General features: G+C 33.8%; 1 protein-coding gene across 1 annotated transcript in view; it reads left to right on the forward strand.

Annotated features, from left to right (window-relative positions):
* Nucleotides 1–18,659, forward strand: part of LOC140449646 (uncharacterized) — a 156,496-nt gene that overhangs the window by 64,841 nt on the left and 72,996 nt on the right. Inside the window, exon 3 of the mRNA XM_072542907.1 lies at nucleotides 6,189–6,219. Coding sequence (XP_072399008.1) covers nucleotides 6,189–6,219 — 31 coding nt within the window. The remainder of the gene's footprint in view (nucleotides 1–6,188; nucleotides 6,220–18,659) is intronic.

Below are 18,659 nucleotides of genomic sequence, written 5' to 3' on the forward strand. Positions count from 1 at the left end.
TCCTTTATTTTACATCTTCAGACGTCTCATTATCGCTTGTTATGGGGAAACCCAGACGAGTAAACTATTGTACTACTTTAAAATTATAGTGATCTATGCTGAAGTTTTGTTAGGCGTTTCTAGCTCTACGTCTGTTATGTATTTGGAATAGATGAAAATACTTTGGTTTTTGCCTTATTTTGTGCATATGGTTATTTTAAGGCCTACATTTTGTGCGGCCGTTAAAAATAACCACTTCTTTAAGTCCTCGTGTGGTGCTTGCAATCAAATTTAAATCTTAAACGTAAGCCGTAATCTGCGTTGACTTATTAAATATTGTTCTCCTATGGTATCTCTTGGCATCACTTAGAGTCTTTTCTAAAGCTATATTGAAAAGAAGACACGTCAGCGCCTCTACCTGCCGTAATTCCGCATGTATTTTTAAGGTTTGTCACAGATCGCCTTGTATTTGCACTCTGCAAATCAGTTTACTCATAGTTGCTTTTATAATTCTTATTAATTAATGCGGAATCTTAGGACGCTAAGATACGCTGACTTAAAATTCACACAGAAATGAAACATATCAATGTTAAATTCATTGTGTTTTTCAAAGATTTAACGTAGCACAAAAATCTGGTCAAGTGTTGATCTACCTGGCCCAAAACCACTTTGGTATTCACCAAGGCATACTGGTTACGGCTGAGCCAAACCCAACAGCGGTTGGGCTAAAGGAGCCCAAGAGGAGAGGCTGGTTTGTGAATGCGACTGAAAGAGTCGGTGTACGAATCTGTAACAGGAAGCTGCGAGCAAAGGAAGGGTATATGATGATGGTAGGTGATGAATATGAAAGGAGAATGCGTGGTGCTAGGAGATTTCAACGCAAAAGCGGCGGAGTGGGGGTCCGCCATCACCGATACTCGCGGTAGAATATTATCTGATGGGGTGGGTACTTTAGATTTGGTTGTACTGAACACTGGTCTGGAACCCATATTCGTGAGAAGAGGTACAGGTACATACATCGATGTTACCATGCCTAAACAGGAAGTAGCAGCAAAAACCAAAGATTGGTCAGTCTTGTTGGATTATACCGGAACGGAACATCGATATATCGGATTCTTGATAACCGGAGCTGGAACTACAAACAAGGTTCACACATCCGGATTGTACAGAGTCGGATGCTGCGATAGGTACGACTGGAAGATATACGAGGAACTCATTAAATTTAGAGTAGGAATGTTACAGGGTTAAACGCCAAAGGTGGAAAACCTGGGACGAGTGATGAAAGAAGCTATAGAAGGTAGTAGAATAGGTGGTCGAGAGGTTAGCAGGATATTATACTGGTAAAGTGCGGACATCGAAGAGCTTAGAGATAATTGTATACCCAATAGGAGAAAGATAACGAGGACAAAGGGCAGAGCAGGAATAAACTCTGTTGTCGTCGAGCAAATCCATCTAATCGAAATAGAATACTGCGCACGAAAGAATACAGAAAAATTCGTATAGAAAAAAAAAGGCATTTGAGAAAACTGTGTGACAATCTAGATGAGGACATATTTGGTCAGAGATATAGGATCGCAATGAAAAAGTTCCATGCGTACCCGTCATATGAAATGCCACTAGACAAAAAGCTTAAGGTAATACGAGAGTTTTTTCCGTCCGGTAGATGGCATGGAATATGGAGGAACGAGGGAGCTGAGCGGGCCGTACCCTTTACCAAAGATGAATAAGTTAAGGCATTGGATGCACACAAGACACGTAGGTCCCCCGTACTAGACCAGATACCGCCCAAAGCGGTAAAGTGTCTAGGACGCGCGGAACCTGGGTGGCTTTTGGAGCTTATAAATGCATTGTTTGAAGCACAGACATTTCCTGAAGCTTGGAGGACATCAAGGTTGGTATTGCTATTGGAAATGAGCCATCTCTAGATATGGGGGTATTCACCAAGGAGTTCTTACAAGTACATACTTAAACGGCTGTATAGGACGTTAGAAATTTTTTTGCCCATTGTATTCAGAAGAGTTACACCTCTATAATTTTAACAATATTTTAAAAATTTTACAATAATGCTAGCTCTATGTTTGATGAGCTCTACGAAGATGCAGTCGACCCCTGTGGAATTTTTATTTTTAAGGTGTTTATTTGCGTCTCTCACTTCCAATATTAAAGAAGGTTCTACGTGGGTATTGTATCTTGGTCTTTGGAACGACTTATTATTTTCCACTTCGATACCAAGTAGTTTTTTTAAGTACTCAACCCAACTGCTTTGTACCATGTCACTGTTACTAATTATGCCAATTTCTTTCAATTTTTAGCGGTTTATTTCCGTAATACACTACTAAAATATTCTGTGGCAATAAATAACTTATTTGTCGGGAAAAATAAAAGCATTGTGTATATTAAGATAGAAAACATATTGCACAGAAGGTATGTAAGTACTGTAAACATCGTTTAAGCAAAAAATGATTGATTTTTCGGATTCCTGAAAACAAAACAACTTTTAATTTTAGAAAAAGATTAAAGATACTACTTATATACAGATGTAGTTAGCCATTTGTATGTTTATTTTTTTGACATAAAGAGCATAAAATGCAATTTAATGGGTTTTTCGGTATTTTGTTTGATGATCAATGCAAATGAGATATTTAGTTCATTAACGTGCAAGGGCGTAGCCTTAATCAAAACTAAAAAGTGTTTTTAGTTTTTTTTATTTAATTTGTCTTTTTTGATTATTAATATATTGGAAAGTTTGTAGGGGTAAAGATGTTTTTACACTTTTTCAGTTATTTTATTTTTTATTGTCTTTTGTATTATAACAATTATTCTTTAGAAAAACTTCGTCTTCTATTCTCTTATTCTTTCTTATATTTAGACAAACTGCCTCTTTTGTCTTCATACACATGATCCCTTCACGCTTAGGTCATCGCTCCCTCTCTTTTGCCGCTGACTACGGACTTGTGCTCGAAAGAAGGACTTTCAGTAAATCCTAATAAAACGAAACTCGTTTTATTCACTAATAAAAGAAAATTAACAACAAATTCAACACCGACTATGAATGTCAGTCTTAAAAGACAATAACGAAGTTACAAAAAATAAAAAAAACTTACTTGTCCTCTAGAGCCTTAGAGGTAAGTCTATACCTTTCCCCTCAAAATATATGTATATGGAGGATCACTTTACAAAAAGCATTTAGGCTTATACTTGCTCATTATCTAAAACTCGTTGAACTGAGTGTACATCTGAAGATTTTAAGGGTTGGAACACCGCAATCCATGAAGATGTCCACATATATTAGGGTAGTTGGGGGCAAAAACACGCAGTTTCGTTAACTCCTGTCGTCTTTAGAAATTAAAATAGTTAAGAACATTTCCAATGTTATTACGGGAGAACTTACATATTGTTTATCCAGTTTAAGTATCGACAGTAGCTCTATAAGTTCAATAATGAATGAAAAAAAAAGTTCTTAAAAAATCTTCATTTGCGTAATCTTGCAACTACAAATGGGGCAGTAGTATTTTTTTAGTTTTCAAGTACGTATTTTTGCCCCAAAACTAAAATGTATAAAACCCCAAATAAAAGAAATGGTAGGCGTTTAAAAGAAACCAATCTTTATTGAAAAAACCGAACGTAAAATACAAAACGTTAATTCGAAAGAGTTTGGCGAGGTCGTCAGACAATCCTACTGACTTTGAAAATCTAAAAGAGCTGGTTTTTATTGGCTTTAAAAGCTTTAAAACAATATCGTGATTTCGAAAAAGGCATCTTCCGTTGTCTCACGAAAACGAAAAACCTTCACTACGACAAAGTCATCAGGAAAAATATTTGGTACAACATCAATGTCTTGCTCTTCATCGTTAACAGAAAAATGAATGTCACAAAAATCAATACTTTCTTAATAGGAGAGTGCTACTGACTCATCAAATGATGATTCGTCGAAAACTTTCCTCTTGGCAGCACGAACTTTAGCACTTTGAGATTTGATCTCTTGATTCTTCAGTAACGCTTTCCTCTCCTTCTCTTTTTCTACTTCCTTCTTTTCTTCTTGTTCTTCTAAAAGTCGCTCTTTATTAGGTATCGATGTTAATAGGGTTAACTTCAAACTTTTCCTGGTTCGTTTCCTTTTTATCTTAATTTTTGGGAAGGGAATAATGTCTGAAGGTGAAATTACTGACTGTTCTGATTTTGATGACGGCTGGGGCTCTATCGCGTCAGTATCAAGTTTTTCTTCTTGCTAAAACTGAATAAAAACATGACCTTAATCGTCTGAATCTTCACCTAAATCTTGCTCTGTTACTTCCGATGGCCTAAAATCTACGTTCGAAAAAATATTTTTATCTAGTGGGTAGATTCCTGTAGACCTAAAGCCCTCTTGTACTATATCTACAGTAGCAGTTTTTGCAAATGCTGTGGAAAAGAGACCAGCCACATGGTATATGGAGAGAACCTGTCCTGGATGGGAACTGGTCCAGCTGTCAGCGACGCTCTTATAATAAGCTTTCAATGGTATGAAAAATGCCCGATTGAGTGGCTGGGTCTTATGACTGGTATGTAGTGGCAGACTTAATAAATAAATGGAATTATCTTTTGCAAATGTTTATGCTTGAAGACTTGTGTGCGATAAATTATTATCTAGAATTAGAAGAACGGGATTCTCCTCTGTTGGACTTGTATGTTTTTTAAAATGCTCCAGGTACTTGATAAACGTGGGACTTTTTATGTAACCACTATCAGAATCTGTCTTTGATTAGAAGAAGATTCATCCGTTTTCAAGCAAATGATAAAAATGGAGGGACATGGTGACCAGTTGCACTCATACAGCAAACAGCCGTAATTGTTTGTCCCTACTCGGCAGCTACAGCTTTTATATCTGTTTGAGCAGATAGTTTGGGACTATCTGATGTTTGGGAAGTTTTTGGAAAACAGAAACCAAGATTTAGATAAATTGATAATTTAATTCAGATATTAGTAAAAACAAAATTAATTTATGATAATGGGGAAAAAATACGCATTAGTAGTTTTGCCCCATTCGACATCACTGTCAAAACCATTTGTTGAGATTTTAAGGACTTAATCTCAATCCAAAAACATCTTAGACAAAGAAGGACAGAGGACAGGTAACGTTCATTTAATAAACCTTCGAAAAGTGAAGCCAGTTTCGATATGACCGCATGTTTTGGTGCCCTTACGTTGCTCATTACTACCTCTCCGGCAGGGTTACCAGATCTACTGGTTTTTCAGTAGATCTATTGATTTTAACTTCAATTACGATTCAATATCGATCTACTAAAAAATATGTAATCATAAAATCATGTTCAAAAAGTGATCATCCTGTCAGTGTTCAATTATAAATTTAAAAAAGAATCTATTTATTGATATAATCCATTATTCACAATTAACTGAATAGAAGAAATAAAATGTGACCTGGCAACTTTTCTGGTGCCGGTTGGTGCCAATTTAGGCTTTAGTCAATTCCATACGATTACGCGTCCTCTCTCTTTCATTGTCTAAGCTTAACGTAATAACCTACAGTCAAGCCAAGAAAACACCCGAATAAACTAATTCAATGAAAAATGCAATTTGATTTTATCACAAATTAATTTTGTTATGCCAATATTACAATGTAATAGTAAAAAGTAATATTTACCTCATAGTTTGTAAACAACGTCTTGAATTAGCTTTAAACTTGAAACAACACATATGGCACACTGTTGCCAAACGTTTGTAACTAAAATCGGTTCAAACTGGAAATTAGCGGCGAATTTAAATGCGGTGAGTTCTAAGAAAAAGTATCGTAGAATGCCCTGAAAATTTAACTAAATATTTCATATTCTGTCCCGCAATAGACCTGTTATTACATGACATTAAAAAAAAATTGGTTAAAATCGGTTAACAACTTCAAATTTTATAGAGGTGTTTCCAATCTAAATGGGCCACACTGTATAACGCGGGGTGGAGAGAGTTTCTGAGGGAGGGAGCCAGTCGCACACACATTAACACGATAGATGACGATCTGAGCGCACAAGTTGATAAAATAACTATATTACGATTACAATATTATAAATAGGTTGTTCTTACAACATGCGGTATTTCAGTAATTTATTTTTAGTTTGGTTTAGTTCGGTATATTTCGGTATATATAGAGATTATTCAGTATATATAGAGAGAAGGAAAAAAAATTTTTCTATTTTTTAAATGTTTATTTTTTGTTTTAGGCGGCTGCTTACGACTCCGATGGTTTCTTAGGTAAGTATTTATTTTATTTAAAGTTAAGATTCTTCTTGTTTTTATCAATAAGTGAAGAACGGATAACAATAATATATTATTCGATATTTTTTAATATCATAGGTATTAAGTTTAAACAAAATTTGAGCATTATTATGTTAAATTTTTATAATACAAAAAAAAATTATACGACAAAATCTAGTATGGATGCAGCAAAAAAAGAATTAATTTTAATCTGGATATGTTTTACAATAATATGTGTTCAATAAATGCATAGATCAGTCATCAATCGTATCCTACACAAATAGACAAAAAATCTTATTTTATTGGCCAAATAACTGGATAAACCAATTCCTCGCGAAAGATACCAAAACTTAAATTTGCCCAGAGTATTGAAGAATTATATTTTTAAAGTTTTGAAGGTTGCTTTAAAAAACTGTGAAGTTTCTCAAAGGAATTATGATTTGAGGGTGCGTGTCATCAGCTGATCTAGAAAGATATGAGGTGGTGGAAGGCACAATTAACGCAGTAATTAAAGTATCGAGAAATTTTGAAAAATAGTCTTGTACCAAGTGCTCAGATCTCTACCCGCACTTTTATATTCCAACAGGACGGTGGCATAAGATGAAACATAAAATGCGTAATGATCCCCAGAGACCCGTGTCCGATTTGAAGACTAAATTAGGTGATAAAAATGGGATAGTTTCGACCTTGTAAATCCTTAGTACGAACAATGCCAGATAGAATTGCCGCGGTTGTAAAGGCACGTGGCGATGTAACCCCATGATAAAGTATTAATTTTTTGAGTTGTCCGAACATTTAGTTGTCACAATGTTATGCAACATTTTCGTTTATTTTGCCGCCAACGCGGTAATTCAAAACAAAATTTATAGAGACCGAACTTTAAGGGGGTAGGCGCAAAATCTAAATGCATTCATTTTTTTTTTTTTCGAATCCCGAGAAAACTAAGAAATACTTTTAAAACATTTAAACGCAGAATGAAAGATTACATTATTACCGAGGGCCGAAAGTCCCTTCATGTCCGAATAAACAAAAAGTTTCTTTTGAATGAAATATTTGAAATTAAGAATCACACTAAATTTTCTCTTTTTTTATCATCCCTGTAACTTATTAAAATAAACATTATATAAGTTTTCAGGGACTTTCGGCTCTTGGTAATAATATATCAATCAAAATCAATTGATAACATCTTCTTTTTCTTCCTACTTTATAAATAGGCTTAATGCCTGTTTTACTTCGGTTTTTAGCCTCAATTGACGTTGTCTGGCCATCTTTTCCTCGGTTGTCCCAATGATCTTCTTCCATTTGGCGATTTGTCTTTTGAGATTCGTACTATTCTATTTTCTGTCCTCACTTTTTCACTCATTTCCTCACTTCTTACTCTGTCTCTTAGAGTTTGGTTTGTTATTTTTCGTAAGACTTTCATTTCTGTTGTTTCCAGTAGTCTTTGTGTTTTTGCCGTATCTGCTCTTGCTTCCGCTGTGTACGTCATTATCGATCTTATTGTTGATTTATATATCCTGGTTTTCATTTCCGTTGTGAGGTATTTGTTTCTCCAGATTGTATTGTTGAGACACCCTGCTGCTCTGTTTGCCATGTTCACTTGTTTTTGTACTTTTTCTATTACTTTTCTGTAGCTTGACAGTTTTATTCCCAAGTATTCAGTTTCCATCACTTGTTCTATTATTTTGTTATTTACGACTAGTTTACATCGTCTCGGTTCCGCTGATATCACTATCGTTTTAGTTTTCTCTGTTGAGATCTCCATGTTATATATGAGCGCCGTATCTTCGAATTCATTAATTAATCTTTGTAGGTGATCTTCATTTTCGGCTGTTATTATGGCGTCGTTGGCGTAGCATGTTATCCCTATTTCCTTTTCTCCCATTCTATATCCTCTTCTTTTTTTTAACTTTCTTTATGATTTCATCCATTATCAGATTAAATATTAATGGGCTCAGCGAATCTCCTTGTCTAATGCCAGTTTCATATTTGATAGGTTGCGATAGTTTTCCTTTACATCTTACCATAGCTATGTTATCTTTATATAATTCTCAAAGGTTTTTACTAAATCCAGTGATATTCCCTTTTCATATAATAAATGTATCGCGTCCCGAATTCTCACCCTATCGAACGCTTTCTTCAAATCTATCACACATATATGCTGGTTTGTTGTATTCCAGCGACTTTTCTTTTATTTGTCTTATTACAAAAACTGCATCCGTGCATGATCTTCCTGTCCGAAATCCTTGCTGTTCCTTTTGCAGAGATATTAGTTCGTTTATTTTTGTCGCTATTATTCTTGTTGTCAATTTGAGTGTTGTATTTAATAGATTTATTGCTCGATAATTATTGGGGTCTTTCTTATCTCCTTTTTTAAAGAAAATCACTATGATCGCTCTCCTTCATTCATCTGGTATTCCGTTCGTGGTGATTATTTTATTAATAAGAAGTTGCAGTTGCTGTACAGCGTGATCACCTCCATATTTTAGGAGTTCATTTGGTATTTGATCTTCTCCTGGTGACTTTCTGTTTTTTAATTTGTTTATTCCTTCTTTCATATCGTTTTGGGAGATTTAGGTCTTTTCCTCAGTTATTATATTTGGCGTTTCTGGTAAAGGTTCTTCGTTTTGTTTTTTAAACATTTCTGTCAGGAATGCCACCCATGTATCCTCTTGTATGTGTTCTATTTCAACTAGTTCTTTCATTTCGCTTCATTGTTGTCTTATAAAGCGCCATACTTGTTTATGTTGTCCATAGAAATCCATCTCTAGTTCTTTTTGTGAATCTTTCCCAGTAATCTGTTTTTGTTTTTCTTACCAATTGATGAGTTTCAGTTCTTATTCTTTTATATTCTTCATAGTATTCATTCATTTTTTCCGACTTATATTTAGGAAAGCTTTCTTTTTGGTGACATTTTTGTTTAACCTCTAGTGTAAACCATGGTGTTTTCGTTGACCACTTTTTGTTTATTATTTTCGTTCCAAGGGCTTCTCTGGCAGCATCCAGAATATTTTTCTTAAGTTTAATTGATAACATGTTGTGGTTTTTTTTTTCACCACAACATGTTATCAATTTTCACCACAATTGATAACATGTTGTGGTGAAACAATAGTTAAACAAATATTAAATCAGGTTCAGTGCAAAGTGCAAAAATTTACAACAATTGTGAAGACTTTGTCAAGTTCATTGAGGCTTATGAGCACATAAAGATAATTAGTGAAAGTCAAGATAGAAATCAATTCCAACAGAACTTATATTTAGTAGCGGGCTTGGTTCAACCAGCACCCAAAGGCAGAAAATCCCTATGACACTACTGCTTTACAGCCACCACTTAGTTCCGGAGAGCGGCAATATGCATAAATTGATGTTTCCTCAATAAAAAAAAACCCACCCTTAAAGAAGAGCCTAAACAAGGTAAAAACATGGTATTCGTTTATCAAGAAAGAAGGGAAGAACAACGCCTGACAGGAGAAGCCTTGGAAAAAATAGTATTAAAGTTGTTGAAAAAATTGCACTTAAAACGAGAAATAAAAAAGATTGCAACAAATGCAGTTAGATATTCTTGCTTGAATCATATTTTAAACAACTCTCTTTTAACTTCTATTAATGTATCGTTCATCAAAAACATAGTGGGAACAATAAAGTCAAGTCAGTAATATCATTTTTTAACATGTCAGCAAAGAGAAATAAAGTTTTAAAACTAAAACTCTAACAAAATTCAACAAGTTTATGCGAAACACGATGGGTTGAGCACCATGAAAACGTAATCCAGTTTAGATATGGCATTTTAATTATAATTGAAGTACTAACATTTATCTCAACATGAAAGGATCCCAAGACTGCTACACTTACATCAACTTTGCTTAATTCTTTATGCACAGCTGAGTTTCTCGTGTCAATGATGTCACTAATTGACATACTAAAATTAACATTGGCACTAAGCCGACTTCTACAAATAAAATCTCTTGATGCTAACCTAGGTATGCGATGCGTAAAAAGTTTTAGTAATATCTTTACCGAAATTAAAAAATTAGCCGACGAATTGGTCGTTGAAATGAAGTTACTTAGATTTGTAGGTAGACAGACTAAGAGAGCCAATCATCCAAGTGGCCCAGAAGAATGTTAGAGACGTACAATTTACATACCTCTTCTAGACAACGTTTGTACCGATTTAAAGTCAAGATTACATACCACCTTACTGAAATGCTTGGGGCTACGGGGCATTATTCCCACACTCCTAACTGATCCTTAAGGAGAAAAAGAAGTGGAGCTATTAAAAGATTTGAAGAAAGCAATTAAACAGTTTCCACCTGTAAAGGACATTGGTGATACACAAACAAACATTATTCTATTTGAAGGTAAACTAGATTTATGGAGAATATTAAATACGAGAATACATCATTATTACAGTATTTTATTATTTTTAGTCAGTGTGGCTACAGCAGAGAGGTCCGTCTCTACGTTAAGAAGAGTGAAAACTTCTTTGATGACAAGGATGGGAGAAACCCAACTCATGAGTCTTTGCCTCCTTCATGTTCACCGAGACATTAAAGTAGACACTGAAAAAGTAATAGAGCGATTTGCACATCAGCAAGCCAGACGACTCAAATTTGTTATGAGATTTAGTGTACAAGAATAATTTTTGTACTAGACAAATAAAGTAACTTGGCCAATATTATTCGCCTTTTGTTCATGATATTTTAATTTCCTAAACTAAACTACACTTCTTTCTTTGCACTTGATGGATTTTGCACTTGGAGTTTTAGGGTAAAATTTGCTAGACAAATGCAAATACTTTAATAACCATACATTTTGAATGTCTTTATGGCACTCAAACTATGTGAAAAGTGACTTAAAACTCACCATTTTAACTAAAAATTTTCTCCAGAAAAATTCCCTCCAAAAAGTTCATGCACCCTTCCTTCCCTCCCGAAAATCGGTCCTGGATCCTCTCTTGTGCTGGGTTAAGTCTTTTCATGAAAAACTGTCAAACAATACTGTATAAAAATGCAACGTCGGGTGACACAATTCATGCACGATCTCCCATTAAATCCCCATCAAAAAAAGTACCTCTAACTGAATTACCTGCACAATGTTCATTTTTAGCATAGTTTTAGTTTCATATTTTGTTGGATTTAGTTTTGTAATTTAGTTGAATATAGACATAAAATTTAATTTTCATATTTGCCATCGAGTATATTCATGTACATTGAAAAAAAAATTGAAGTTTTTGATTACAAAAAACATTTTCAATGACTCCGCAACTGTATGAGAATTAACATTTTCGGTTACTCACTTTATGGATTAAAAAAGGGTTTTATAAAGGATTTTACTCCAGCATATCTACACATGTCTTCTTTTAGTCTTTAAATAATCTATTAATTTTCGAGATGAAATAATAAATAAACATCACCTTTAAAACTTTAATTTTTAATCTACTGTTATTTGTTTTAAGATCAATGTATCTTGCTTATCTTCTTATCTTCATACTCAAGTGATGACAAACTTATTTATACTACACCATAGCAATAAATTATTTTATTGATTAGCAATTACTAGATTCTGTGTTCAGTAACAATAAACAATGAGCTGGAATAAAACATATAAAGTAAAAACATGAAAAATCTGAACATATCGATCAAATCATTATAAAATATTTTTTACTTGTAATTAAAGATTATAAAAAGATCGAAGAAGAGAAGCAAAATATGGATCAGATCATTTTGCAGTGACATCCTCAGAGCAAGTCTCTCTAGAAAAAATAGAGAACACTACAAAAAGAAGCACAAGAACTATTCAAACAACAATCAATTAATATAAGAAGAATCAGAGAAATATAAAAGAAATGGAATAAAGACGATTTACAGAATCCAAAAAAGATAAACAAAGCTTTTAGAATTTTGAAAATTAGTGAGTTGAACAAAACTCAAAAGAAAAAATTTGACAGAAATATTCAAGTAAAAACTTTGAGGTCAATTTTTGGGAAAAAAGATACAGAAAACGAAAAAAGGGATTCTTATAAAGAGGAGAATTACCAGAAACGAAATAAAAGTAACAATAAAGAACAAGAAAACACTCTTACAAGGAAGTATTTAACGTAAACCTGCATTTCTCAATCTTTCAGTATTCGGTGCGCAATATTCAATTACAATTTTTATGGCGCCTACTACCTATCTTTTTCATATAATAAAAACCATATTATACGATGAACATTCTGACCCTACTAATCCCCTTAGTGCAGCGTATATTATAAAAAATTAAAGAAAGAAGATATTTTCTCGTGACCTTGTCATCTCTCGTATCGCCACCATATCAAACTCTAAATGGATTGGCGATACTTTTTAAACAATTGATTGTTGGAGAGGATATTGGATATATATAAGATGCGATGTATGTATTTATTAGTTACAACGGAATTACAATGGAATAGCTTACGAATAATTATATCTCAAATAAATAAACTATTATGATTGACTAACAAACTGACCTTATTCTGTACTGAACGACTGAACCCTACTTTAATATTATTGTATGTTTACGATTATATAAGATTGGTTATTAGATCAAATAAAGTTTCTACAAAAATGCTGAGTATACAAGGCTTTGAAAGTAGTAACTTTTAATATGAATATATTGCTGTTAATTGTAACTTTAAATTTTTGTAATGCATTTAATACTGATATCGAATTAGTGCACATGATAATTTCACAACAATATAAATAGCACTTGATTTCGCGAAAAAGTCGCGAATTTATTATTTAGAGTAAATGCTTTTTTAATCTTCATTTTTAGTACAAAGTATTCACTGGTTATACATGTTGCTAATTTTGACCCATCTATATACATCATACTGTAATCTGAATAGTTACGTAAGATCTCCTTGAGAGTATTATGACAAATCTCGTCTTGCATTTGAATATGTCCCAGACATATTATTCTGCGCATTTTAAAATTGCTATTGGTGCAAACGATACAGAATGTCAGTATTGTCCGGCATTGAAGTTCTACAATAAAGCCCTTGGCATCTGTTGCGCATCAGGAAAAGTTGTGTTACCACCTCTTATCACTCCACCAGAACCTTTAAAATTACTTATTACTGGTGGTTAAGAAAATTGTATAGCAAACCTAATGCAATTTGAAACAATAAAAAAAAGTGGAATACTTGCAGTAATGCAAATGATTTCACTTATTATCTGGAATAAATTTACTGTGGATCATAAATATTCAGTCAAAGCATAACATAGAAGTATGCAAGATTTAAACGGTAACGACAAACTATTCGGTGGTGCTGCCTTGCTACTCTCTGGTGACTTCCGACAAACATTACCAGTTATTCCTCTCTTTACATATGCAGATGAGATTAATGCATGTTTAAAACAATATATTTTATTCGAAATGTCGAAACAGTTCGATTGACCATTAACATAAGAGGACAAGTGCAAAATAATCTATTGACGCAAATATTTAATATTTGCTGGATATTGGAAACCGTAGAATAAAACTGCATCCAAATACACAATTCATCAAATTTTCAGATAATTTTTGCACTTGTGTTGAGACCAAATATGAATTAATTGTAAGTATCTTCCCAGCTATACTGAATAATCACTTGAATCATAATTGGCTCAGTCAGCGAACAATTTTGGTGGCAAAAAATGTTGATGTCAAATGCTTTTGATGTTGAAGAAATCAACTTCCAAATTCAACAGTTGTTACCGTTGTTGTAACAGATGATCTGATATCCTTTAAATCAATCGATAGTGTTGTTAATGAAAATGAAGCCGTAAATTATCCAACAGAGTTTTAAATTCTCTGAATATACAAGGGATGCCACCACACAATCTTCAGTTGAAAATTAGTTCACCATTTATTCTGCTACCCAATTTGAACCCACCCAGAATATGCAGCGACACACGTTTGGTCATTAAAAGTATCACCGGAAATATTATTGAAGCAACCATTTTGACTGGACGATTTGAAAGAGAAATTCTCCTATTGCCACGTATCCTAGTATACCACATATATAGCCGCATATATCACAATATCCTTCAAAAGGCTTCAGTTCCCTATTCGATTCGCATTCGCGATGACCACTACCAAATCTCAGTGCCAGACAATGTCCGTTTGCGGCTTGGATTTAGAGAATCCATGTTTAATCACATGGTTAATTATATGTTTTATGCTCACGTGTTATTAAACTCAAAAATTGGTAAAGGAAAAAGTGGAAAACATGTAGGAGAATACGGACTCGGTAAAAGAAATGAACGAGGTGACAGACTACTTCAATTCTGCCAGGAGAATAACATGATTGCATCTAATACATTCTTCAACTTACCAAAGAGAAGACTTTATACGTGGAAATCACCCCAGGACAATGGCGAAAGAATAATTCGAAACCAGATTGATTTTTTACTGATAAACGAACGATACAGAAACTCCTTAAAATCCGTTAAAGCTTACCCAGGCGCAGATGTCTTTTCAGACCATAACCCTCTAATAGCGCAAATGAGTATTAAACTAAAAAGATTGGAGCAGAAAAGAAGAGCAAATCAGATAGACGTCAGTCATTTATGTAACCTGGAGGTAAAGGAGAAACTGCAAAAATGTATTAATAATAATTTCAAAATACTTCATGAAAAAGAAACATCTCAGCCAACGAACAACATAGATAAAAAATGGCAAAACATAAAAATGGCGATAACAGGTCCTATGAAGAAAATTCTAACTAAAGAAAAACCAAAAATAAAGCAAAGGTGGATGACTGATAAGATTCTTCTTCTCATGGACAATCGGAGAATAATGAAAGGAAAAAACGAACAAAGGTATAAACAAATACAGAAAGAAATCAAAATAGAAATCAGAATAGCAAAAGAAGATTTTTATAAAAGAAAATGTGAAGAAATAGAGCAATTGCAGGCAAAACATGATATTTTTAATGTACATAAAAAAGTGAAAGAACTTGCAGGTACACAAAAACGTAAGCAGCCAAATACCCTGTATAATGTCAACGGAAACATAATAACAGAACTAGAAGAACAGTTGAAGACATGGAAAAACTATATTGAAGAACTCTTTGCAGATGATAGACAACAATCTGAGCTAAGTAACATACAAGGAGACGAAGGTCCAGAAATAACGGAAGAAGAAGTAATGTACGCACTAAAAAGAATGAAAAATGGTAAAGCCCCAGGTCCAGATGAAATACCAATGGAAATCCTTAAACTAATAGAAAAAGACTCGATTCACATTTTGGTTAAACTTTTCAATAGCATTTATACATCAGGAAAAATACCACAAGAATGGCTTTTATCCACCTTTGTTACTATACCAAAAAAGATAAATGCCAAACAATGCAGTGATTACCGTACAATTAGTCTGATGAGCCATGTACTGAAAATATTTCTGAAAATTATACACTCTAGAGTACACAGAAAACTGGAAATGGACATCAATAATACCCAGTTTGGATTCCGAAATGGACTTGGAACAAGAGAGGCGTTGTTTGCACTGAACGTTATGTCTCAAAGATGTCTTGACATAAATCAAGATGTATTCATGTGTTTCATAGATTACAACAAGGCCTTTGATAAAGTGCGGCATGATCACCTAATCAGACTCCTGACAGAAAAGAATTTAGATAAACGAGACATCCGACTAATAGCAAATATGTACTACAATCAGAAAGCAGTAGTGAGAGTAGAGAATAATACCACTGAAGAAATCGAAATAAAGCGAGGTGTGAGACAAGGGTGTATACTGTCACCAACCCTGTTTAATCTCTATTCCGAAGACGTAATGAATAGAACACTCTCTGAGCAATCCGTAGGTATTAAAATAAATGGTGTTAGATTAAACAATCTGAGATTTGCCGACGACACCGTTCTGATCGCAGAAACACTTGAAGAGCTACAGACATTGGTGAATAAGATAGCAGACTGCAGCGAAGAATATGGACTATCTTTGAACATAAGGAAAACTAAATTTATGGTAATATCGAAATCAACACAAAATGTCCAAAATTTATATTTGCACAATGAAATTATCGATCGAGTTAGCAAATACAAATATTTAGGCACTTTTATAAATGAAGACAACGATAGCTCAGCAGAAATCAAAATAAGAATAGAAAAAGCCAGATCCATATTCACTAAAATGAAGAGAGTGTTCTGCGGAAGAGATTTGAGCCTTGAAATGAAACTTCGCCTGATGAGATGTTACGTACTTTCTGTGCTGTTCTACGGAATGGAGTCATGGACGTTGAAAAAGATTGATACAAAAAAATTAGAGGCATTTGAACTGTGGATGTATCGCAGAATCCTGAGAATATCATGGACCGAGAGAGTCACAAATGTCGAGGTCTTGAGAAGAATGAATAAAGAAAAGGAAGTCATATTTACGATCAAAAAACGAAAACTGCAATACTTGAGACACATTACAAGAGGCGAAAGATATGAACTGCTTCGAATAATTATGCAAGGGAAAATAGCAGGAAAAAGGTCCATAGGAAGAAGACGAAACTCCTGGCTAAAGAATCTACGGGAATGGTATAGCTGTAGCAGCAACGAATTGTTTCGGTCAGCAGTTTCGAAAATACGTATAGCCCTGATGATCGCCAACCTTCGGAACGAAGATGGCACTTGAAGAAGAAGAAGTTATTAAAGCATCAAATTTATTTATATTAGCAAAACAAAAACAAATTAACAAAAAATATTGTCCACCAATTAGCGGTTAATTGAATGTTATGAATTTTAATTAATAGGTATAATTTAGAATCATATACTAAATTATTTAGAATAGAAATCAAACTTTTCACACCTCCTTTATGGAACTTAATTCATAAGATTAACAATGTTTAAAAAATATAAGTATAAATGTCACAATAATAAAAGTATAAATATCACAAACTTAATCACGTAATTTAGTTTTACACATCAACATGGTGATTACCTATTCCAGTCACTCAAATAAACATATGCCTGAGACCAGAAATGAATTCGGCCTTCTGTGCAAAAAAAACTAGATTTGGGTAAATATTTGCCCATCTTAGTGCTCGAGATAAAAAAATTATCATATGCATAGTTGGTTCTGTGAAGAGGGACATAAAAACTTTGGTTTAATCGTGTTCTACGTAGAGGTATATGCAGACCAATCTGCTCAAGTAGCTGAGGACACAACACTGTAGAATTAATTATGCCATAAAGCATCTTTGCATCTTTAATTAATCGTCGATCGTACAATGAGAGAATAACAAGTTGGATTTCAATTTGATCATAATTTACTTGATTTAATTCAAAAGGTATACCCTGTTCATATGCTACATATTTCAAGATTTTGTGTTGAACTGTCTCAATTTTTGATATGCAAATATTATAAGATGGAGACCATACACAAGAACAATATTTTAGATGGAGCCTGACTAAAGACCAATATAGTAATTTAATTGCTTCAATATTTTGAAAGTCTCTAGTGAATCTTTTTATAAAGCCAAGCATTTGTAAAGACTTGGAAATTATTGACATATAATGCAATTCAAATAAAAGTCTAGAGTCTAAATTAATTCCCAGTTCACGAATTTCGGTAACCCAGTCAACAAGAAAGTTTTGTATATTATAATTATATTCTATTGGGTCTCTCGATCGTCCAAAAGAAACAGCATGACACTTGGATGCGTTCAGGGTCATGGCATTCAACACACACCACTCAGAGATTAACACAATCTTCTGTATTATTTATAATTGTGTAGAACTTTAAATCGTCCGCAAAAAGAAGAGGTGAACTGTGCTAGAAGCAGTGGTGTATATCATTGATGAATATGTTAAATAACAGGGGTCCCAAATGAGAAGCCTAGGGTACTCCTGAATGAATTTTAATCTCACTGGAAACAAAATCCCTGATACGTACCATCTGAACCTCGGTCAGTCAAGTATGTTCTCAGCCATCTAAAAAGTGGCCCATCAACACCCATTTTTTTAAGTTTATCTATTAAAATATTATGGTTGACCCGATTAAAGGCCTTGGAGAAATCAGTGTACAGTGCATATACCCTACAGACCCTCTCCATGGCGTTCCTTAGGAAGTCCACAAACACTAGTATATTACATTCAGTTGATCTGCTATATCGAAATCCAAATTGTTGGTCTACTAGCTGTTTTTTAAAATAAAGCTTTGATATAGTCACATACAAAACATTCAAATTTCTTTGGTATTACACTAATTGGCCTGTAATTATTCACCAATGAATTATCTCCCGCTTTAAAAATAGGTGTTAAAAAACTATTTTTCCATTATTCACCCTTATTTAAGGATAGATTAAAAATGTGAAAAAGAGGTCTGGATAATATAAAACAACGATTCTTGAGAAAGATGGGAGGCAATCCATCAGAACCAGGACTCTTATTCACATCCAGTTCTGATAATTTTAAACAAATATCAGATAT

This window comes from Diabrotica undecimpunctata, chromosome 1 (genome assembly GCF_040954645.1).
Source record: "Diabrotica undecimpunctata isolate CICGRU chromosome 1, icDiaUnde3, whole genome shotgun sequence".
NCBI lineage: Eukaryota > Metazoa > Arthropoda > Insecta > Coleoptera > Chrysomelidae > Diabrotica > Diabrotica undecimpunctata.